The 25,729-nt window shown below is 40.2% G+C and overlaps 1 protein-coding gene across 4 annotated transcripts in view; it reads right to left on the reverse strand.

Annotated features, from left to right (window-relative positions):
- Positions 1 to 25,729, reverse strand: part of ARHGAP18 (Rho GTPase activating protein 18) — a 95,488-nt gene that overhangs the window by 33,576 nt on the left and 36,183 nt on the right. For 3 of the 4 annotated variants that reach the window (XM_054629742.2, XM_077175292.1, XM_077175293.1), the window contains exons 2-3: positions 5,103 to 5,302; positions 2,628 to 2,863 (exon numbers count right to left, since the gene is read on the reverse strand). In XM_054629742.2, the coding sequence (XP_054485717.2) occupies positions 2,628 to 2,863; positions 5,103 to 5,302 (436 nt within the window). Of the gene's footprint in view, positions 1 to 2,627; positions 2,864 to 4,690; positions 4,747 to 5,102; positions 5,303 to 25,729 lie in introns of those variants that run through there. The other variant, XM_077175294.1, reaches the window with a different exon arrangement.

Here is a 25,729-nt window from a genome sequence, read left to right on the forward strand (position 1 = left end):
CCTGCAATTCAGGGATGTGTAAAAGCACATCTCTGTGTTTCAAAAGAAAACCTCTTGCCAAAGTCTAAGGGGATCTGAAACCTAGGCAATTAAAAAAAGAAGTAATTAAATCAATTCCTCTTCTTCCTAGAAGGCTGCATGGGTGAATGACTTTATTTTCCAGAGTGGCAAAGAATAAGAAAATGCAGTCTGACCTGAAGCTGTAGTTTGCACTAGAAAGGATATGGAAAGGGAATCTGGAGGAGATGTTTTGACTCACTCAGACCAAATTCCTTTCTCTTGAAAAAGCTTGCATGGTTGCCTCCCCTAGAGAGCAATCCCATCCCTTTTGCAGGGCAGCCTGCCATTATCTGTGCTTAGAGCTTAGATTTCCAGCAACAAAACCAGGACACTTTGAAGAGATGAAGAACAGGAAGGGATTTGAACCATCCTCTCCTTTCTGTAATGCTGCCCTTCCCAGTCTCAAGATGTGACATTTTGTTAACTGGATGACACCATCTGTAGACAAAATATTTCAGAACAAGTAGAAAATCTATGCCCATACATATGGGTGCACATAGATTCATATACATTTTTACCCAGATATCATTTTTACTTTTTGGCAACTCAAATTAACAATTAATGTTTAGCACACTGTATTTCAAATTTTATTTTACTCAAGTAATTTGTAACTCCATACTTACTGAGAAGACAAATTCAAGTTTTAAAGACTTATCCTACTGGCACAATCTGTATTTTCACTTCCCTCTTCTTTTTTTTTTTTTTAATCAGGTATCTTGAGAGGAGGAAGAAGTTAGCATGATTGCCCAAAAAAATATCTCTGTTTCACAAAGCAGCAGAAGCAGAATGGGAAGCTGTCAGGGTACCAAAAGCCTAGCTTCTCTTTGGGAATAGAGCAGGAAATTCAGGAGAAACATTAACACAATTGTTGTGTTGATGAAAAACATCAACACTATTGTTTTACCTTTCCTCCTGCTTTCCTCCAGATGAAGGGAGGCTACAGGATTTTCAGAGGCTAATATTAAACTGGAATGACTTCATACAGCTGCAGGTGGCTTCAGTCCTCTTTTGTTATATAAAAAGCTTTCTAATGATGGGTGAGTAACAAAGCAGTGAGACAAGTTACTTAGGGAGGTAGTGGAAGCTACTTCCAACAGCCTTTAGGTGACAGATTTGGTGAATAACCACAAGCAATGATTTCTGAACAATTATCTTGCTTTGGAGAAAGGAATGAAGTACAAGTTTGAGGCCCTATACTTGTATTACTTCGTATCTGTCAAGGAGACAAGTTTAGAAGGATTTTTTTCCCCCATATTTCTATATTTAATAAACAACCATTTGTTTTATACATCTTAAATGCCTAAAATAATTTGTCTTCTCAGTGGTGTCTTCAATATCAAAACATGTAGTTTAAGAGAAGAAAAATCTATGGAACACTGCGACATAGGATTTTCAAACATTACAGTATGTAGCTTACATACAGGGACATGAATATTTCTTGTGCTTTAGTGAAATAAAGAAAAAAAAAAGAGAAATTATATTGCTTTAAGCTACATGATATTTTACCTAAATTGCTCTGCTATTAGATCTTATAATTTTTAGGTAGAGTCAATTACAAATCAGATCCCAGAGAGCTTTTATGGAGTTAATATCTCTTTTGCAACCACAGGCAAAGCAGAACAGTGAAAGGGAAGTTGTGCATCCAGAACACACCACTTCCCCCACTACACTTCAACTGAGTTTAGAAAGAGTTGCTGAAGGAGAGGAAGCTGTTGAGGGGAGGAGGAAATTAAATGCCCTCAATATTCACCGTGTTTTCCATCAGCACAACCACTGCACTGAAAGACAATGCCAGCAGTGAGAACAAGGGACAGAGCTGAGGTCAGGCAACCCAGTCATGCCATAAAGTCTCATTCTTATGGCTGAAGATCTCAGAGTTCTGAGGGAGCAGAGAGGACACACACCCCTCTCCATGGACAAGGAATTCTAATCATAGTCTCCATTTCCCTCCTTCCCTTTTCCTGCATATGGGAAAGGAATTCTCTTCAATATCCCATGATGGGAAACAGGAACCTTTCAGGGCCTGTCAGAGTAGCTTCCCATGCACAGTTTAACACACACATAGGTCCTGGCAGTTAGTATGGGGTTTACACTCCCAGCTGATAGGCATAAAGACCTAGCCAAAACCAAGAAGGTTAGGCTAATGCTCCATTTCCCCCCTCTTTTTATAAACAAACAAACAAACAAACAAAAGCACCTGTAAGTAAGAGGTAATCACCCAAAGGTAAAAGTAGGTTTGTGGTAGCTCTTTGGGTGATTGTTGTGATGAGTTTCACATCTGTGTGAAAAATAATTCCAATTAAAATGAGCGATTCCTTTATTCATCACCTTTAACGTGAAGCCAATTACATGCTTCTTTATAAATACTACAATTGCTTAATGCAATGTTGAATCTGGACAAACACCATCCCTGAAAATTTAGTGAAAAATTCCCTTGGGAATCAATGAAGTTAGGCACAAATCTTCTGGAAATATCCCTTTCATGTGCCACTCTGCTCTCCCCCCATCCATACAGGTCCCTCTCTTCTCTCTGCCAGAATCAAACAAAACAACCGACAGGAACTCACTTTTCCCTTTGAGTCATTCTGTAGCCTGAAGATATCTCTGACATCAGGAATCTGGTGCTGTTTGTTTCTTTTCCTCATGGTTTGTGTGACAGTCTCCACTCGCTTTTCCACCGCAGCTTTCTGGGTTCGGGTCAGTGTGGATAAAAACACCATGCTTTCCAGGGAGTCGCCAGAGCTCTCTCCAAACAGATTCGACAAACCTGCCTCCTTCAGCCATTCTTCTTCCAGTTCTCCCTCTGAGCAATTTGAAGAGAAGAAGGCATAAACATTGGCTTTCTAGTACTGCCAAGCACATTGGATTTTAACGACACGACACGGTTAATATAATTCACAGAAAAGTATCAAGGGGATACACAATTAAGAATTACTTACACTGTCATGACTCAGAAAAAAGCTATTGTTTCTAAAGAGCCTCAGAAGGCTTAATATATGATATCAAAGCTTTTAAAGTAGTTAATCCAATACAGATTGCTATGTGGCAATCTTTATAATAATCTACAGCACTTCCATTAAAATCATATACCATTTTATAAATGTACCTATACAAAAATGTGTATGGGGAAGCCTGAAAGCCAGATCATTGCTGCTCCACTGATTTTTAGTTCGATACTCAATCTTTTTAGCTCTCTTACTGACATGGTTCTGCCCACTTTTCTTGATACATTAATCCTGCAGCCTTCCACTAGCTCAATTTAATGAAGGACAAACCAGCCTACACAAGTCACCTTAATGCTACATTCTCATCAGTTCTTATGACATGGTCTCCAGCCTGCTGACAGCCCACAGAACAATTTTTGCTTTAGTCTTAGAGCTGATAAGGTACCCTTTATTGACAGATCACTGCACATGAAAGAAGAGAAAGCTATTAAATATTGTCACCAATGGCAAAACTTCTGCTTCTGAAATCTGTATCACGCTAATGATATTTTCTATAAAACACTAAGTTCTGTCTGTAGCAGTTGAGGTTGTGCTGAATGCCAACAATTCTCTCAAATGTTCAAGCAATATTTCTCCATTTATCAGATATCTAAAAATACTCCAAAGTTGGCATGTCAGCTTCACTATTGATTGCATTTTACCACTGTGCCCAGAGCACATTCAAGCGGGCACCTTAATATTAACAGCAGAAAACAGACACCAAAATTTAAGTATGAATTTTGCTAGGGCTGTGCAGCCACATCCTGAGCCTCTGACGAAATTCTCAGGTTTTGTTATCAGGGCTGGAAAGAAGGGCTACACCCATGCTCCAGAGCAGCTGTGAGCAACCTCTCTCCCCTTCCTTGCCTTTGCCTGGCCAGTTTGAGGTCAGCTGCAGCATCCCACGTGCTCAGGAGTACTTGTGCCAAAGAGAGGGGCTGCACATTAGGCAAGGTGTGGGGCACAGCAACACATGCTTGAGCTGGTAACTCAGCTGGGCTGACTCACTCGGGCTTCACACCAGAGTCACCTGCAGTAACCAGGGGGAAGAAGGCTCCATATAAACCCAGTGGAAGTGGTGGGGCTGGGGGTGCAGAGCCTAAACGCACAGCCACACCAGTGAGCTGCAGCAAGAGAAGAGGTTAGTGTACTGCAGAACAATGGGCTCTGCTGCTCTGGACAAAGCCCCACGGCTCTGTAAGAAAATCCCACAGCTCCCCAGTCACAAGGGTTGGGAGCCTTGCTGCTTTCCCCAGGGGCCATGTTCTTATGCTCTTCAGAGCAGTGACTTTTCAAAGTGCTTATGGAGGCAGAAGAGCAAATCCCTTTGGAAGTTCATTCTTCTCACTCATGTGGAGGCCGTACCAAAATGCAAAATTTACCATTTTAATTTACTGAGACTGTGGGTCTTGTAAGAATGGGAGAGAGGCAGCTACTGCATTAAAAATAATAATTTTTGAGAGAAAACTTAAATTAAGGACATTATTCCTCTTTTATCTGAGAGAACACAAAAACAAAATAAGAAAAAAAAATTGCCCAGCCTCTAAGACCATGCCCCAAGGAGTGGCCCATAATTCATGCTTCTGAGAAACACAAATAGTACAACTGAACAATCACAATAGTTACAAGCATAGAAAGTTACTCACTAAACTTAAATCAGTTAATCATTGGCTTGTCTTCTAAAGCGTGAGGTTTCTATCCCAATAGCTACAATAACGAACAACATACACAAAGAGTGAAAGGGTAAGTTAGTTCAACAGTCAACTGCAAATAGTTCAGCTGTTGTGATTTGCAAGCACAGGCACCTTTCTAATATTCTGCAAGTACCATTCAAAGAAAAATCAGCCTTTTACTTGTCTCTAATAAAACTGTCTTTCAGGGCACTGCCTGTTTCTGGTGACATGCATCAGCAGCAACAGAATTTTCAAAGCAGATGTTTCAGGAAAGTGACCTCCTTTTTTGATCTGCATTAGGTAGGTGCCATGTCTTGAAATAAGATTTGAAGAAAAACTCCTAAATCAGCAAACTGATGAACATTGACAGAACAGATTTCATTACCATCTGGCTCTTTCACTACAAGTGCTACTCGTCCCTCGTGATTATTTCCTCTGGTTTCATGGATGTTTTCAAGTTCTTTCCAGTAGTCGTCCATAGACAGTTCATCCAAGGAGTCCTGGGATCCTGAGCGGTCAAACGATGCTCCATCGGGGATCTTCTTGGAGTGGTCATGGTTCATTGTATACTGTCCAGACCGACGGCTATAAATGTAAAGCAAAAATAAATTTTTGGTTAACATTTTAAGATACAGGATGTATTAATATGTGTGAAGGCACCATGAATTGTGTCAAAGTATCAAAACAAACCACTGTCAACAAGCAAACCAAGACATTAAAAATTACTTTTAGTATCTGAATATATTTTCAATTTAATATTTCTGCTCTATCTCCCTATCTGGAACAGTATGGGAGTCAGTCTTAAAAAGGAAAAAATGAATCCAAGTTCTAGTAATCCTCATTATATATACCTTCAACTCTTCCACTGTCAAGTCCACAAAATTCAGGGCACATGTCTTCCCAGAATCACCACTTAAATGCCTTTCTGCCTGAATAAATTCTTACACCTTAACACCTTTCAGTAAATTCTTACACCTTGTCTCCCTTTGCTATTCTGCTTTTATTTTTTATTAATATTTACAATGGTATCTATGACCTTAATTACAGCTGGGAAAGGACTGCAGTTACATTTTGTGAAGTAAACTGGCGAGCCTAAATGTTTAATAAAGACCATAGAAACTATTTGTTTCTGTCTTGCTGCCTCTTTGACTGAAAGCTTACCATTTTTACAGTTTGAAGTTAGTGGTTTTTGGTTCACCCTGCCAAACGTACAATGCAAAGGCTTCCAAAAGGATCTTTCACCTTAAGTATAGCTGCAGCTACAAAAAAGAAACCAACAAGCTGAAACTTCTAGGTGTCATTTTGACCTCATTAAGTCACTGGCAAAAATGACCACTGACCTAGTAAAGTATTCAGCTAAAAAAGGACACAGGTTGCAATGAAGTTACAGGTCACAGTTAAATATACCAAATCAAAAGCCACAAACTGATTCAGATTAACAGTTGATTACATTAGTAGTATCTGATTTTACTTCAGAGTTATCCCTACTTTTTGTAGAGGTAAGTCTGGACATTGACGATTTTCAGTAATCTTTTTCTAAACTACTGCAGTAACAGTGTATCAAAATTCTTCCTTTTATTAAAAAATAATTTCTTTGTATTTCAGGAAGAGCTTCAGAGTCTTATATGTCTGAATTTGTCTCCACATTCTAAAAAAGAAGACACGGTTTGGGGTTAAGTAATAAATACCACTCATTCTCAGAGAAAAAATATATCAAAGACCAAGCATTGTGGATTTATCACAATGTAAACACAGTAAATTAAATCCTACCTTCCTATCTAGCTGACTTGGCAAGTTTATGTAGTATTAAAATGAAAGCCTCTTGTCCTTACATTTTATCTCAGGACAACTGAGGCTTGTCAGCTGCCCCTAGGTAAAACAGCCATGCCTTTTCCACTGAAGATAAGCTCCTTGTGTGTCCAAGCCACAAATCCTTTCACACCAGACGTGCTTGATTCTCTGATAAGAAATACTAACCATATGGACTTTGTCTTTAAAAGTAAAGAGCCTTATGGAAGGACTCTGAGTTTCTACACACCCTGTCTCTCTGATCCAAGTGCAAGTTAATAAATGACAATTAATCACCAAGCTAATGTGCACCTCAACACCACTGCTTAACCTGCCCATACTTGAATGCTCAGGGGAAAACAAACAAAAACATTAAGGACTGTTCAGCTTTTGCATCAATGGCAATAACACCATCACGCTCAATGTGCACATTACCCAATAAATACAACTTCTCCGTGTAGCTACCTCAGTTCTTAAACTTCTCCTGACAGGCGTGTCCCTTGTGTGACCTGTGCTGCTTGTGAACTCAACCCTCATCATTGCAGAAAGATGTTCATGGAGTCCCAGAAGTGTCCCCAGCAGGCAGCTGGGGTGCTGAGTGAGGTCAAAGCAGGACAGATGTCCCAGCCCTTGACCAGCCTTCCCTTCTCCTTCAGCTGGAGGTGCTCAAAGCAGACTGGGTCTCTCTCAAAAATATACTCTGGACACTCAAACTGCTGCCTGAAGGACATAAAATTCCAGCTTATTGTCACTCAGTTTAACCCTGTGGAGCTGCTCAGCCGCTCTTGGGTGGCCTTTTACCTTTGGAACAACCTGCTCTCACTGATCCACCTCAGCTGAAATTTAACCACCACCCCACACCATGAAAAAATAAAATTAACAGACTAATACATTACAAGTATGCACTTTGAGGAGCTCTGGAAGGCTGAGGTGGGATAGACTCCAACATGCTGTGGCTCTGTGCCACACTGACGGGGCAGAGCTACTCCAGTCCTTCTATAAAAGCCAGGCTTGTCACCTTCTCCAGACTAAGCTCTGTCTCTGAGAAGAGAAGCCTGTGTCCTGAAATGCAGAGCTGACACTCAGCACAGAGCACTCAAGGCCATTTTCAGGGTCCTATGAACATTTGCTGTACATCACAAACACTCCATTAACTCTCAGAGACAGTGTCCCGCCCCTCAGGCTCTGGTCACAGGGCTGCTCTGCTCCACCAAATGTAAGCAGCTTTTCTAGCAAGGCTCCTCCTGGCTTGACCTTTCCACCCCTCATCAACAAACCAATACAGCAACTCCTAATTTTGAGCAGGAAGTACTGCCTTCTTGTGAAAGCCCTCTGAGACAGTTTGACATCAATGACCAGGGGATCCTGATGAGAAATATTCATACAAAAACCTCACCACTCTGCTGTGAACTTGGAATCTCTCCTTCAATATCTGTGATGCTCTAGGCTCATTCTCAGCTGCCAGCCTCAACCCCAGCTCCAGCAACGCTTGAGTTCCTCACAAGCCAAGTGCCACACCACTCCCACTCCACTCACTGATTCCTTGTCTTCCCTCATCAGACTCAACCAACTCCCTATCCCCAGTATTGTACAGTCTGCAAACCTTTTCAAAGCCATAGGCAAAACAGCATTTCTGTGGGGTAGGAGAGATAGAGGCTCAGGTTCGGAGTGAACAACTGCTAAAGCTCCAGCTGACAGAGCTGGATCAGATCCTTTTTTCACTTCACTTGGTTCAAGGTTTCTTCCTTTGCATACTGCCCCAGAGAAAGATATTGGTGAAGCAGTATTTGGTGCATAATCTGCATAGCCATGGCTCCAGGCATCTTCAGCTCTGTCTCTCCTATCAGTCTTCCCCTGGGTGCAAAAAGGCACAAACAGAAACTTTTCAAGATAATGAGGACAGTCTTCATACCTGATCTACCTTGGTGTAGATGAGAAAAATAATTGTAAAATTTCACAGCATATGGGAAAATAGGCTGCCAATTAATATTTTTATTTTTAGATATCTGTTGACAAGAGGAAGAATACGGGTTTTCTGCTGTGACCTTCCATAAAATTCAATCCTCCAAACTTATCCTCAGTAAGCATTTGTTGTGTATTGCACAATAGCAATGCAGAGGTGGAAACGTTAAGGGCAAGAAGAACACAGAGAAGGGAAAAAGTAATCAGTCTTAGTAATAATATAAGAATCTGAGAGATCTTTTTAAATATAATTAATGCCACATGTATAGGCTCTTAAAAATTATTTTAGAAGTATTTCAAATGCCCCATGGTACAAACTTTCAAATTTTGTAGAAAACTGATTTCCAAAAAACTATCAGTAGGAAATAAGTATGTCTCATGAAAAAAAAAAAAAAAAGCCATTACTGCAGTGGGAAAAATTAGGCTACTTCTCCAGTACATTGTTGTTTTCAGGTGTCCAGTGTATGTATTTAAAATTTGAAAAAAGCAGCTGCTTTTCACAAGGATCTTAAAGGAGATCTCTTCCCCCCCGCCCCTAGAAAATGTAAGGTACTGTTAATGCACACAGTCACTTGAAGAAATTTTCAAGCATTTCAGATTACTAAATTGCAAGCTTACTCACCAGCAGTTTCATCACCCCCAGAAAACTCATATTTTTATTAAGGTTGTAACTAACAACACACTCAAACTCCATTAAAATCTTATTAACATCTATTTCCACTTACTTGTAAAATAGTTTACTCTTCAAATAGCTTTACAGGGAGCAGTGCAATACTCTCATTTCCAGATGGCACAGTCAGTTCTGACCTCTGATACTCAGCTATTGACCTTTGCAGCCAATGAGATTTTTGCCGGTTTATCTCCATACAAAACAGAGCCCTCAGGCATAAAACTCATTCTTCGATATAGTTATTGCAGTGTTTTACCAGATTTAATATTCTTGTCCCACCCACCAGAGATACTTCTTTTTATTGGAAACATCAAGGATGCAAGATGAAGCACTCCAGGTCTTCCAGACAGAAGATATTAAAAACAGTTCTTGTAATGAACACCATTTACAAGGGAAAAAACAGATTTGGGTTACTTTACTAAGTACTGATGTGCTTCATGTTGTGCAAGTACTTAAAGGAGAAGAACTGCCTACAAATTGATGCCTATATAACTTAGATCAAAGTTACAAGGTGCTTATATAGTTTGAGTTATAAGATACCAGTGTAACCTAATATATCTTTATAACCTGATATCAATATAACCTAAATCATGACTCTTTACATATATATATATATATATATATATATATATATATATATATATATATATATATATATATATATATATATATATATATATATTTATCAGGTTTTATATATAACCTGATATAAATAACTTTCTATACAATGTAATGGCTAGGTTAACTAGTTTCTTAATGCTGAATAGACAAAAAAAGAATAAAAAACTCACCAGGTGGATAGCTTTAGAGATAGGTAAGTATAGTACTAATGAAAAACTGGCAAGGGCAGAGCCAATTTGCCACAAAACAAAGAATTTAGGCTGGTTAAGACCAGACAGACCAAGGAACACCATAACTGGGCATGCTCCAAAGACAAAGCTGAAAAGTTCAGACGTGAAGAAGACCTTGGAAGCATTCAAAGACCCCCGACAACCCCAAATTGGGGAGATGCAAGCAGTGCAAAAGAACACTCTAATAAGCATTAGATCATACTATGTAAACTACTTCTGACACATACGAGAAGATGGTGCAGTGATACTAAGCAATACTTGCTGTATAAATATACCACAGCACTTGACAAGGGTGGGTGAGTTAAGAGGAGATATCCTCCTCACCATCAGGGCTGCAATAAATAAATACCTGCTCTATAGACATCGGTCTATGGGGATTTATTTCCAGCCTATCTTTCAGGCATTAAAATGTTTTCTTTACAGCCTTTCCTTTTGTGACCAACTGTGTCCTTTCTCAGCCTTTAAGAAAATATGACTCTTTACATTAATCATTGATTTATGCCATTATAAAATTGTGCTTCTTTTTCCAGTTCTGTCACCCTGATTTTGATTTCCTCAAGAATTATTTTATAACAGTGCAGCTGTCTTTATTCCTTATCTTCTTCCCTGTGAAAACTGTATTTCCTGTCTGTTCCACTGCCTTTTTAGCAGTTCATAATTGACATTTGTCATGTGTAAACTACAATAGCTAGAGATGAATCAGTTTGTAAGGTGCACTTCCACTGGCATTTCAGATATATTCACTTTGCAGAAAGCTAATTTTGTTCTTAATACCATTTTTCTCACTTGAAGATGAAGGACTATGTTGTGTTCTAAAAGAGTGAGTGATGAGAAAAAATATAATCTTTGTCATTTTTGTAGTGCTAACCACTAATTTTGCATCTGAATATAACCTTTCAAGAGAGTTTGGACTTTGTCTTCCCAACTAACCATTGCAGGTGATTGGGCCCTGCTCTCCTGGAGATGTCTGAACACCTGCCTGCACATAGGAAGCAGGGAATTAATGCCTTGTTCTTCTTTGTTTGTGTGCATGGCTTTTGCTTTCCCCATTAAACTGTGTCCATCTCAAACCCATGAGTTTTCTAGCTTTTATGCTTCCAATTCTCTCCCCAATCCTGTTCGTGAGGGAGTGACTGAGTGGTGCTTGATTGCTGGCTGGGCTGAAACCACAACATCAAGTGATGTAATTATTTGTCAAACTGAACTATTACATATCCTTAAACTGTACACTGAAAATACAATGTTTGGCCTTAAAAGTTTCTTTAAATCCTAGCCATTAACCATTGCTGTTGGAATTCTTGTACAGGCAATGTCTTGAGCACTGCTGCCCTTCACACACATTTTCTAGCACTGCAATAAACTAGCATTTTACTTAAGAGTTACACAAAACAACAAAAACATATCTGACTACAGCTACATTACTGCAGCAACTTCTGAAATGTCCATGCAAAGAGAGTCATAAAAGCTATTTAGCAGTATTACTGCAGCCATACACTGAGCTGATAATGAGGCTCACTGATTCTGGACATCACACCAACACACCCTTAGATGTGTTAATCTGATAAACAAGACACAAAGAGAGAGGGAGAAAAAAGGGGTGAGTATTTGGCTCAGAGAGGTGAAGCCTGCTGCTCAAACTCATGGTGTAAATCAGTGACAGGAACAAGAATAATTCTCAGATCTCTGGAGCCTTTCACCACTGGACCACTGAGTGTTAAAGATTGAGATCTGACCCCATGGCACAGTGCAAGACCGATAAAAGGAAGCTTTGCTTTTGTGGGTTTGTGATCGACTCCAGCACTGTGGCTATAAATAAAACAGCACTCTCAAAGAACAATTATCTTGTTGACATAGGAGTTACAAAGTACAGTAATCTGTGTAAGTAATTTTAAGTTTGGATAGTACAAAGGCTAGCTAAATTGTAACAACCAAAAAATGCCTTTGAGTACTAGTACTGGTTCATTCTGAAAACCATTTACTGAACAATCACATCCATGAGACGCTGTGTCCTTAAACATAAATACAGGACTTCTTAAGTCCTGTCTAATCTAAACAACCAAGCAGACAAGGAGAGGAAAACAGTGTGCTCCCTGTCTCACTTCTCATTCTGAATGCTGAGCTACAAGAAGCGTGGGAATAAGTCAAGCTCCTAAACCCAAAGCTCTCCTCATCCCTCCCCTCCTTTCAAGAGCCCAAGCAGCACCACAAGATGCAAAAACTTCTTAACTGAATTAATCAAGAAAGCTCGAATCCAATGGTTACGTGTGGCTGCAGCTCCCCCATTCTTGGCTGGATCACTGACCCGGGAAGTGATTGCCAGACTTTCCTACAGCCACGGCACCCACCAGAAGAGCATCCTGATTTTTCATGATTTCTAGGACAAGCTGCAGAGTGTTTGTCCTGGGTTGACTATATGATGCTTTTATCCCCAATCATCTCGTTCTGTTATGCTGAACAATAAGTTTTGCACCTTTAAGACTTGCTGCAGACAGTGAAGGGGGCAGAGAAGTGCACAGTTTTTTTTCCAGACACTGCTCTCACTCCTCCACATTCCTGCTCCTGGACTGTGTTGTCTGCAGATGGACAGACAGCGGGACAGAGCTCTTTTTTGTCTTTAGTTAGTTTAGCTAGCTGAGGCAAAGAAGTTCCCTGGACTGTGTTTTTTTCCCTTTTCTTTGGACCTCTTGAAACCTGCTCTGGACTGAACATCCAGCAGAGCACCGGCAGCTGCACCGGTGGCCCACAGGGCTGGGCCTGGCCCACGACATTTCCAGCACCGGAGGGACTGATCAGAGACTGAGTGAGCTGAGCTGCAACCCGGGGAGGGAACCTTCTCAGTTTGTCATCTCTTCTGGAGTGGCAAGGGGTTTTATTGTTTAATATTGTTTTTATTGTTTAATAAACAGTTTTTTTCCACTTTTCTCCAAGGAGGTATTTTCTCCCAGACCGGTTGGGGGGAGGGGCCGATTGAACTTTCCTACCAGAGCCCCTTTGGGGATTCTCTCCCAAATTTGCTCTAAACCAGGACAGTGTTTTTGTTACCAAATCGCTTATCCTAGTGGTTTCAACCCAATGTTTGAGACACTTTTGACACACTATCAACCATTTTGCAGTGGAGTTTTTAACATTTTTCAAAGAGCCTTCTTTTGTTAAAAAAAAAACAAATTGGAATTGGTGTGGCTATCAAAGCAGGTCATCCTAACATAACTGGATTTTACATAAAGCCACAGAGTAGTGACACTACCTAAATTAAATTATTTTTTAAAAATGAAAATGTCATTTTTTTACAAGAATTGATGTATTAAAAGAGGAGTTTTTAAATTTAATTGATAGTTAAAACCTCCCGTTGCAAACAAAAGCCAGTATCATAACCTTTCAGAAATAACAGGTAAACCTTGAGCAAGACCAAGTCTGTACATTTGGTGTCCAGAACAATGCAAAAATGCTTCTTACCACCCTTAAAGTGCTTCATGGCTTTTACAAGGCATTAGAGAAACCTCAGTGTGGGCTTGTATGGCTGCTTTTCATTCTACCTTCTAAACCTTGTCACGTACTGGAACAGCTGCATCCTTTCTTTTCTACCTTTTGAGACATATACTCTTTCCATGACTGATTGCAAACTCTCCTGCAATTCAGACTTTTCAAGAGCATCATATAGAACATGGAAAAATAACAGTAAGGAAGCAACATAATTTAACAGTATTTTTCATGAAGTGACACTTAGCATTCCTTTTCTCCCACATCAAATAATTTCATTTTGGCTACTCTGTAACCTTATGGAACATTTTGAATGTCAAATGCAATCAAACTTCCCCAAAATCCCCCTTAAGCTCCAAAGAAAAGCCAGAGAAGTAGGAACTGAGGCAAAGCTCTGTTTTTCCAAAGAGTACAAAGTGATTGCAGAGAAGGTATAAAACAGCACTCCGTTTCTAAATTAACATAAAAAAGGCTGAGCAAAGAGAATCAGATCTCCCAGGATTTTTTGTAATACCATCAGCTGCTGTTAATACCTGCTCAAAACTGCTCTGGAGATTAACAACAACGACAAAAAAAAAAACAACAAAGAAAACCAAAACCAAACAAAACCAAATATACAGAAAACCCCACCAACTGGCATTTTAAACTCCTCCATGAATAATAAATACAAAATAGGCCAAAGTTAGGGTTGCCAGACTTTAAGTTTAAAAAGATATATATATATATGCATACACACACCGTATTGCTTCCAGCCACATCCTCATTACTATTTATAAAAGATTTTTTTTTACTTTCATGCACATAACCTTACTACTTTCCCAACCCCAGCCACTTGCTGAAGAAAACAGGAAAGAAACTGTGGCAATGGCACAGGCTATTACACTTTACATTCTAATCCACTGCACCAGAAATGGCAGATTCCAGGTACGATGCCAAAACTTAATCTGCCTGAACTATATGCAGCACTTCTAAGAAGATTAAAATATTTCATGACGTTTCCTTTGACAGGACCTCATATTCCTACATTTGGACTCTGTTTTCCACTTTCAATGACATAAATTATAAATATGGTAAGCTAATAAATTTACATACTGTATCTAAAATGAATAATAAACTCACCTTGAACATTGTGTGCAGGTTCAGTCACAATCAGAATATATGCACAGTCAGAATACAAGAATGATATGAAACTATTAGAGAGCACCCAAAGGAGGGCAACAAAGATGGCAAAGGGTCTTGAGGGGAAGCTGCATGAGGAGCAGCTGAGGTCACTTGGTCTGTTCATCCTGGTGGAGACTGAAGGGAGACCTCATTGCAGTTACAACTTCCTTGTGAGGGGAAGAGAAAGAGCAGACACTGATCTCTTTTTGGGGGTGCCCAGTGACAGGACCTGAGGAAATGGCCTGAAGTTGTGTCAGGGGGTATTTAAGTTGCGTATCAGGAAAAGGTTTTTCACCCAGGGTGGAGAGGGTGGTTGGGCACTGGAACAGGCTCCCCTGGGAAGTGGTCACAGCCTGACAGAGTTCAAGAAGCATTTGGACAATGCTCTCAGGCACATGGTGTGACTCTTGGGGATGTTCTGTGCAGGGCCAGGAGTTGGACTCAATGATCCTTGTGGGACCCTTCCAACTCACATATCCTGTGATTCTGTGGTTCTGTTACAGATCACTGGCACCCCACATATGATGTGAATGAAAAGAGGTGCTAGAACTATAGCAGCCACACATTTGGACAGTTGCCAAAGGAGTTATTTGCTAAGCCATCTCAGGTTGTTTCAGGAAAAACATGACCTTGTTCCACTCTACACAAAGCGAAAAAGAATTCAGGACTGACAAGTACAGCCATAAAGCCTCTCCCCACAAGATGACTGCATCAGCTGTGTTTCCTTGGTTTTGGGGGTACTGCTGCATTCCAGCATTCAAGCTGTTCAACTCAATGCATGCTTTTATCTTTATTCTACAACGATAATATGCAGAAGCCCGCTTGTTTCTTTTAGAAAAAGGTGATTCTCAAGGACTCAGATTTGGAGATTATTTAATACCCCAAAACATTACGACATAATGTATTATCAGACCTGCAATGAAATTATCACAATCTAGCTAAACTGAAAAGTATGAGGAGAAATTGGTTTTGGTTTTACTTCTGTAAAAAATGAAATCAACTGAATTGTCTTGGGTCCTGACATTCTGACCCTCTTAATTCTCATTTGAATGAAGACTCTTAAGAGGCTTAGGATTCACATTCCTATTTTTTGCACACACTTATCCATTTCTGTTCCAAATCACACATTTCAGAAAATCAGCTATTCCCAGAAAGCAAAATCCAGCAGGGAAAACAAGGGAACAATGGAATGTGGGTGACCTGTATCGGTAAAATCACAAAAGAAGCACCACATTAGGAGCTGGTTTTCAAGTCACACACACCTTTGGAAAAGCTGGAACAGCTCACCCTGTCCCAACTCCCACTGAATGAAAACAGAAGTCGATTTCCAAACTCAACAAACACTCATTATATTTCCCTTATAGTCAACCCTTATTGTGTTTAAACCTATAGTTAAAAAAAAGAAAAACTGCCTACAGCTAGGAAAATAAGAACAAGAAGGGCCTCATATGAATCTCCTTTGTCACATTTTTGGCTCTGTCCCATGGTCAACTGACCTACCTTTCTCATTCCTTCCAAATGCCTTCTATATCACCTGGCTTCATATGGGCACAGCTGTTTTCATTTGTAATTTTGATTCTTTTAATTCTCTACAATTCATATCAATGACAAAAATATGGGAAAAATATATTCCCTGTAACCACCCTCATGCTGCTTATTGGGAAAATACTCAAGCATATAATACACATTTTAAAACTACACTTTTTTCTGTAATCTTCCAAGAAAACCACTGGAACTAATCTTACCCCAAAGAAGAAAATAAAGCCTGTGTGAGACCACTTCAGGCTCCACCAATATCAAAGAGAATAAACTAGGAAGTGAAACAGATACAGTATTTGTAATTCCATTATTGAGAGGCAGAGAGGAAAGATTTAAATAATTTATTTTTCTTTTCACGCTGGAAAAAATAAGCATGGCAACAAAGCCCAATTTAAGATATCCTGGCAAATACAAAGACTATTTAGTAAAGTACAGTTATAGCCATGAAATTATACTGGAGTTACTTTTGTGCCCTTAAAAGCAATTAGTTCTCTAAAATCATTAGCTCTTACCATTTTAAAGGACCTCTTAGTTAGACCTATAACCCTGTTACTTGCCAATGTAAGGCTTACAGCACCACTCAGTAATTTTGTTTATGCTTGAAGGGAATTGGCATGCATTCACAGGCAATTTATTACAATATAATCCTTACATTCAGAATAAATTGTAAATGAATTTTATGAGCAATCCCAAAGAAGGAAATTCATGCAGGAATCTAAAGATGTTTTGTAAGGAAACCTCTTTCATTGTCCAAACAAACCACCAACAAAGACCCAGTAAGACAAAGCAGATAAAACTGGTTTCAGAGAAGCTGCACAAGGGAGGGAGAGGAGGATGCAGGAAGGGCTGAGGAGAGCAGCACGAGCAAGGTGGGCCAGCACTCAAGGATTCTGAGGGATACAGGTCTGTTCAGAAGCAAAAAATAAGAGAGATGCTTAACAGCAAAGGGATAGGAGAGAGGGAGGCCTCAAGGATGCTGCAAGGAATGGACCATCTGGGTTTAGTTCAGGCTCAGCATATGGAAAGTGGCATTTGCAAACAGCTTCAAAAGTGGTGGCTGGGATTTCACCTACTGCCAGAGGAGCTAACACACAATGCTGTACACGCCTCCACACATGAGGCAAACCTGCTCTGAGAAATTCCTTTAACAGGAGGCAGGCAGGGCGTGCACAGCAGGAGCAAAGGGCAATGCAGATGTGCCCTGATCCAGCTGTTTTCTCCACACCCCTCCCCACAGACCCACTGCACAAAGAAGGCGGTGGAGAAGCCCATTCCCACCTCAGCAAAAGAAAAGAGGCTGAAAAGTGCACTCCGAGGCAATTTTGACTTTTTAACTTTCAGGGCAATTGCTAAAGCTGTGAGTCTCTGCAACGTCTCCTTCCCTATCAAATTCCTTCTTCCAAGCAAATATTCCTTGGAAATACCTGTTCCAGCGTTGCAACAGCTGAACTGTCTGCAGAAGAGTACTGCAGACCCAAGCCAACCTATGCTCTGTTGCTAGTGCTAATGAGCACTTATAAAGGCTTCTCATCCTATGAGCAAGCAAGGAACTCATTAAACAAACCAAAATTACATTGATATACTCCTTTCCTCCTCATTTTTCTTGGGTAGGTCTTAAATGTCAGTAGGCAACCAAGCAAGCAGGAAGCAGCTCAGGATCACAGATTTTCTTTCTCTCTGTCATCCTTTGTTGCTACATCTGTCTTCTGAACATCAGCAGAAAAGACATAAAAATGTGTATTTTTTTCAACGAGGCCCCTGCAAAGGTTTGCTGGTACTTGTATGCGTAGGTATGTCCCTTCACCTACAAATTACAAATACAGATGTAGAGCTACCAGTCTGGATATACAGATGTGTTTGTGTGCAAATGTGGAAGGCAGCCTACCACAGAGCTCACTGCTGTGATACCTGTCCACAAGCTATGAGCTCCAGGGCTTGAATACAAAACCAAAACTTCAACGAAAAGGATCTGAAAGAGCTTTGGTTTTGTTCCAGGAGAGGGGCGAGGGGGGGAAAGAGAACATAATAGAAACCAAACAACAGAGGGAAAACAGACATGAAATGAACACTGGAGATTAAGAGAAAAATAAACAAAACATCCAAATTAAATATTGATCATTTAACAGAAACAACCATTCAAAATGAAAAAACAAACCCTAAAAAACCCATCTCATGTGTTATTTTATTATTATTTGATCACAGTTTCACACATGTAGTCCTCGTTTCTCATTTCCACTACCAGCATTCCATTTTTTTACTCTTTACTTTTAAATGTGATTTTTTTTTAGTGTAAGCAGTCTCCATTCCAGGTGGGTACCTAGGTAGAGAGTGCATGAAAACTTAATACAAAATATGCTGTCATATTTTAAGGCAGCAAGAGGGATTGTACAAGTCTGGTCAGAAAGAGAAATATGACAATCACTACTTGCTCTGCAGTTGAAAAGAAAAAGTGCTGCTAGTAAAATGACAAAAAAAGGAAAAAAAAAAAAAAACAAACCAAAAGAGCTTTTACCAACTTTACTTTAAATCACACTCATCAAAGAGGATGCAGATGGAATCTGCAAGGATTCTGGTATTTCAATATTAAATACAGGTAGTAAAAAAAAAAAGTCTGTGTTTAGATTTACAAATTATCTAGTTGATGTCTCTTAATACAAATTATTTAGGAAAATTCTTTGTCTTCCTCCCTAAGCAACATCCCTTTATTTACCAGCATCTTAAAAACATGAAAGATATTGTTTTTTAAGTTAACATGCAGTGCCCTACATGGTTTTTCAGCTGAGAACATTTTCCATGATGATTGTTCTAAAAAGATATCAGTCTATTTTGAAAGAAATTGATCCATTGTGTGAGACACCATGAATCTGGCTTTTCAACATCATTGCATCATTCATATTAGCCATAACTCTTACTATGCATTCCCAAACAAAATACTTCAGTGGAGGGCTAACTGCCAGCGAAAAATGCAAGTAAAAATTACATTCCCCATTAACCTAGAGGTTCTATCTTTAACTTCAGACATATTCCTTTGCATAAAGAGGGCAAAAATAGCACCTATTTGTAATACTAAGCAGCTACAATTATAGATCCCAGTAATAATCAAGGAAAATGAAATATAATATTTCACATATAGTACATTAAACCTGAAGTAAGGCACAATCCATATGCAGATGCTTCTATAAATACAAATTCATATTTTCTTTTGCCACTGTGTAGAGAAAAACAAGGGCAATGTTAGAGCATTCGTGAGTATTGCTATCCATGATTTTTAGTTACAGGACCAAGCTCCTCATGCTAGACAGCTGTACTTCCCCTTATGAGACACATCTCAAAATGAATACCATATGTTCTTATATGATACAATACGTACACGGGGAAATAAAAAAAAAAATTTGCTGCCTGCAATATTAAGTCATATATGAAAACTCCATTTCAATTAAATTGAAAATAGCGTATTATGACAGTGACCTAAGCCTGCAACTTGGGGGAAAGGGCAGGGAGTAGGTGGGTGGAGGAAGGGAAGGCACCCTGAATGGGCCTGACCCTGGTGCACAGAGCAGAGACATTTCCAGGTTTAAAGGGAACCAGGTGTGAGGCCAACCAGAGCAGGAGCTGCAGGGTGACCCATGAGTCCTTCACTCCCTGCTTCCCAGCTGCACTGCCTGACAACTCTGTCCTGTCCTCAGCCCTGGGCAGCATCCTGCTGGCTTTCCAGCACTGAAGTGAGCACCCATACACCCTAAAAATTGGATAATCAGTCCATAGCAACAGCAAAGGGAGGTGATGAGGGGACTGAACATCTCTGGGCCAGAGCTCAGTGACAAATACATCCTCTGAGCTCAGACAGGGTGACAAAGTTAAGTCCCTTCCTACCAGAGGTATTAAAGTAAACTCCTTTTCAATACTGCCTGCACTGAAAATGCACACTCGCAGCCTTAAAATTTTATGTGGATACAAGACATATTTGATCATATAAGTAGCCAATTCTATCTCAGGATAAAGAATAATTCCTTTGCCAAAACAAAGCACCTGGACAAAGTCATTTGTAAAGAACTATAGAAGTGCTGACAGACTGACACAGAAATGGAATCACACACTTGTCAGCATGAAAATAGTTTAAAACTTACAATGAAAGTCAACAGAGTAATAGCAACTGATGTAGAAACTCTATAACAGGAAATTTACAACACATTTTAACATAAAGATGAAAAGGAGATTTTCAAAGAAGGACAAACGTCCATATACCTAAATTATACTATTTTCTCAATTCTCAGTTCCCTAAATGCAAAACTTGTGTGTGTACTTTACAGCTTCTGCCACCCCTGTTGAGTGCTTGCACCAGACATGCTCTAATCTTCTTCATCTTTGAAGTTCAGGAAGGTCCAGTGAAGAATTTTGGGACATTTTCAATGACTCTGCCCTCTAGGTAACTGACTAAATTTTCCCTTTTTTGTTGTCTCATGGCACCTCACTGGGAAGTAAATCAGAATTATTTGTACAATGCCCTCTCAGAATAAATATGACCTTTACTACCAGTACATACACTACTGTTTTAAACAATGACGTAATGAAGTAATGAAGCTGTCTCTTCATCAAGAGTGACAAAGCAGTGCTTTAGTTCCAGCTCCTCCTTTGTCATACAAGCTTCACTCCTGTGCAACCTCAGAGTGCCCCAGGGGCTGCCCCCAAGCACAACACCTCCAGGCCATCTCACCTCACATAAGGCCATCACTTCTCTGAGCAGCCTAAATCCACAGCCCAACCAGCCATATGCCAGACCCTGGAATCTCCCCATCCTTACCGGCAGGCTCCACCAAGTCAGCACAAGCAGCAAGGCAGCCAGCCTGTTGTACATCCAGTCCAATCCAGGGGAGGGCAAAGGTGTCTCTTTACTAGGAGATTAAATGGGAAATTGCTACCAGGACTCGCAGAGGATCACGTGGTAACACTGAGCAGAGCCAACTAAAGGTACAACTAAATCATGCCACCAGCCCAGCACAACAGTTAACTCTCTGAGGCCACAGCAGAGAACAATTCAGAGACAGTGTTGGTCTACATCCATGGAAACAGCATCTGCATCACCTCAGCACTGTGCCTCCAGCCAATGGCTAGGTTTTCTTCCCCCACCAGACATGCAAAGTAACACAGTCATCCTTCAAGTAGTTAAACTACTTCCCAAAAAAACATTGCTCAATAATCTTGACATAGTAGAAGACTCGGGTTCCCAGAACTGTTCAAAGGTCTTGGGATGGACCTTGTAATTAGTTTTTCCTTAATCCCATTTAATCCCAGAGGTAATTAGTATCCTAATGCATCCTATTGCAAGGCATCCTTTAAGGGAACCCCAGTATATGGGGTCACATCTGTCCACTAGCCTGCCATAACTGGATATGCCAGGCACCTTGCCCTTCTTCCAAACTATCAAGCCAGAAAATCAGAGGCCAGCAGACCCTGGTGTACCTGGCTGAAGGAACATGCAAGACATGGTCCTCATATCTCCTTAACTTTAACAATTTTCTCAGTGTTATGAAGAGCTCACTCAGGCAGATAAGCAGGCAAACTCCCACCTGCAGAACAGCAGCGGGTTGGTGACAAACATGCAAAGCAGATGCTCTGAGAAAGCAAAACCTGTGGCATGAGGGATCCTCTGTAATGCAGAAACACAAAGCAATATCCTCCTCTGCTCTTAGGGTCACAAGCTTCCTCCTTAAGAAACTAAATAGATATGTATCTCCTCTTAGCAGCCTGGAACAGCTGAACATCCCATGACAATTCACCGTAGTCCCACTCTCACATTCTTCTCTGACGGCAGCCAGCTGGAAGCAAACTGGATGACACATGGACTCACAAAGCTAGAAAAGCTTTTGGTGATGGTGGACTTCCTGAGGTAAAACTACCAAGCTATGGTTTGACCCATGCTATCAGTGATGGATACATCGTACTAAGGGATCAGGAAAAAGACCTGGGAAACTCATGCTCTACACCTCCAGAGCTAGTGAGGTCAGCCACAGGGCAGCTCACATATCACTAAATTAAAATCTTTCTCTTGAAGATGACAAGGCATGTTGGTACTTATTTTAAGTCATTTCCTTGTTTAAAGTACTAGCAATGGTTTCTTGTGAGAGCAGCAGCTTGAAATGGGACAAAGGTTCATCTCTGGCTAGCTAACAACAAGGCACACAACCAAAGTAATAGTTAACAATAAAAATCAAACCTTTAAAATACTACAATTCCCTTACTAGTTACTGGGCGAAGAATTCATTCTACTTGCAAAAGTATCTTATGCTTTCAGGATATGTTTACCCAAAAAGTTTCAATTTTCCACCTTAAGTAAAAAAAAATCTAACTTCATAGTAATATTTTGACTCAGATCAATTTCATCAGTCCTCAGAGGAATCCTGCTATAATTTAAACTACAAGCAAGTGACTAAAAGTTCTTAACACCAGACAGAAAATCATTCCATAAGGATGCAAAGACTATACTGGCATAAATGTATCTTTCAATTAAAAAATAAGTAATGCATAAAAAAAAAGGATAAGTATGAAACATGTTTAGCAATTCCAGAGTCCTTCTAATGTCAACTGAAATAGAAACAGAATACTTTTTCATGTCAACTGTGTGGTGGCATAATGGAGTAAAAACACAATGGAAAACGTAAGTGATGCACAATACAGTTGGTCACCCCCCACTGACCAATGCCCAGCCCATGCCCGAGCAGTGATCAGCCCCTCCTGGCCAACTCCTCCCAGTTTATATACTGAACATGACACTCTGTGGTATGGAATATCCCTTTGTCCAGTTCATGTCAGCTGTCCTGGCCTTGCCCTCTCCCAGCTTCTTACTCACCTGCTTACTGAGCACAGGAAACTGAAATGCCCTTGACTTACAGTAAGCACTACTGAGCAACAACTAAAACATCAGTGTGTTATTGACATTATTCTTGTACTGATTCTAAACACAGCACTGTGCCAGCCACTAAAAGGAAAATTAACTCTCTCCCTGCTGAAATCAGGACAGCAGATGTAACCTTGATTCTTCTATTTAATAAGAACAGCATCTGTTCCTAGTGATTCATGCAAGATAATCTACCTGAAGAAATACTTCTTAAATATTGAAGCTCCTCTAGATCAAAATTGAATTACATTTTTATGCTTTTTATATTTTTTTATACTTTATACATTTTTATATTTATGTGACAACTTGGAGGGTGAGAAAGAAATAGGGGCTCAAAAAACCTCAGGAGACTAACATAACAGAGCACAATACAAAAGGTACCAACCTTGTCTAGAATCAGAGGCTGTGCACCTGTGTCCACACCCTCCCACACACAGGGGGGAAAAATGAAATCAGAAGGCTGAAGACCAAGGTAGGATGAAGGGAAGGTTTCTCAGCCTAGGCTCAAACTCATATGAATACAGCTACACAACTGTCTGATGGGGTGATGCTGGTGCTGGGCTACAGTCTGAGCACAGTGCAGGGGAGATGTGCCACCCCTCACCACAGCCCAGTAATCTGTCTTCCAGGAGGAAACCCAGCATTCATAAGGAAGGAGTACTCCTGGTGCTAAAAGATAGCCAAGAATCCTGTTCCAGGCTCCCACAAACTTTTACACACAAGCTGAGACTACAGTACTCAGTTTGAAAGGTTTGAAAAAACTGTCATTTAAGGTTGCTTATGTTGGTGCTCACCCCACTTCATCTTGTTCCATCCTGCCCCATGCCCCACTTCTCACTGGCACAGCCCTGTGCTGACCAACAGTCTGGCTCCAGATGTATTTTTTCACCCTAGCTGACTCTCACCTGCTAGCTAGCTAACTTGATCTCAGTTAGCAACTTCTGCAAAATCATACAACCAAAACTCAATTTATGCCTGATCAGAATGCCAGAGATTAAGTTTACACATATATTTGAAATAAAAAGAATTTTTAACAAGCATACTGAGGTCTGTGTTTACTGAGATCCATATCAAATAGTTCTGCAAACAGACATGAGCAAAAATATGTAAGTTAATGTTTTCCTTATATTCCCCAAGAAAGGATGACAAACCTTTCTGAAATCATCTCTTCAAAAACTCAAGCAAGACCAAAAAAACATAAACACTGTGACAAATCACATGAATTTTAATACCATGCATCTTCATAAGCTGTTTTCTAATTTCAAGTCCAAAGTGCCAAATACCAGCTTTCACAGCATGAAGCTCATCGTTTCCCATAAACTTTCATAAGCAGCTCCTACTTATTAGGAGGAAAAAAAGACTCTGTGTTAGTTTGTTCTTGTAAGGAAGATGTAAATCCATCCACAATAAGGATTTCAAACAAATACAGTCCCTTTCTTAGCTTTCACCTCAAAGGAGAACAATCACAGTGTAAACACCCTTTTCAGAAAAGGGAAGGCAGGCACTGGACAGATGCTTGGATATTTTCATTAGTACATATTATTATCAATTATTTGTATTTGCAAAATGTCCTGGATATTTAATATCTTGGTCTTTTTTATTCTTAAACCAGAAAATATTACTGAAGTTGAAAGTTAGGCTGTGTTTCCTATAGGTAATCATGCAAGCTGTTCTGACTATACTGGGAATGTGACATTCCCAATACTGTTTTCATGCACTACCTTGGGCACTAAGAAACCAAAGCAATCTCTCCAGTGCAAAGTTCAGAGCAAAGGAAGGTGTGTTTAAACAAAGCACAGATCAGCAAGCTTTTAAGAGCTTATCAGTGGATGACCAACCCTAATTTAGAAACTGCATTTTTATTTACCTCATTAGAGTCTGTGCGAATCCAGGCTGGGGTTTTGTTTCTTTTGGTGAGGCAGGCTGCATGTGACACGTGCAGACAACGAGGGAAAGGCAGGTTATCAGCAGCTCTGCAGGAGGAGTGCAGGTGCTCCCTCCAGTGCAATGCACCTGGATTCCAAGGACCTGTTCTCACATCACAGCCTGCCTTTTGCAGGCAAAAGCCACGCACATGACTGAGCACTGAACAGCACGAGTCAGGACTAAATGAGCTGGAGGTGAAGTTTGCACCAGCTTTAGAGTGGTTGTTAAAGGACAAGTTATACCCGAACTGACTAAAAACCTGCCAGTACAAAGTTAAGACATCAAGTATCTTTTCAACAAAACTGAACCAATGGAGCTAAATTATTTCAGACAAGCCTCTCACAGGATGTGGCCATAGCCACTACCAGGACTCAAAAATCAGTTAACTTGTCAAATCACAGTCCCACAGCAAGCACATGAAGCTGACACAGATGTAGGCTATTGCCAGAGGATTCTGTCAAACCCTCCTTTCCTGGGAGTTTCCTTCACTCCCCTTGTGCCAGCACCATCACTGATGCAGTAACTTGCTGAGTTAGATTAAGGAACTAATCTGCCCAAAAACAACACTTGCAAAAAATACTGCTTTTAGTTGAATTTTTTGTTAATCCAGCTCAGCCTACTTCAGCCAACTCAGAAATGCCAGTCAGGGTAATAAAAATATTAGGAAGGTGTAAGTGAGAGATGGAAAGAAACTCCACTTTCAGCGGTGTTCCCCACTCTTTTCAGCACCCATTTATCTCAGC

This window comes from Agelaius phoeniceus, chromosome 3 (assembly GCF_051311805.1).
Source record: "Agelaius phoeniceus isolate bAgePho1 chromosome 3, bAgePho1.hap1, whole genome shotgun sequence".
Classification (NCBI taxonomy): domain Eukaryota; kingdom Metazoa; phylum Chordata; class Aves; order Passeriformes; family Icteridae; genus Agelaius; species Agelaius phoeniceus.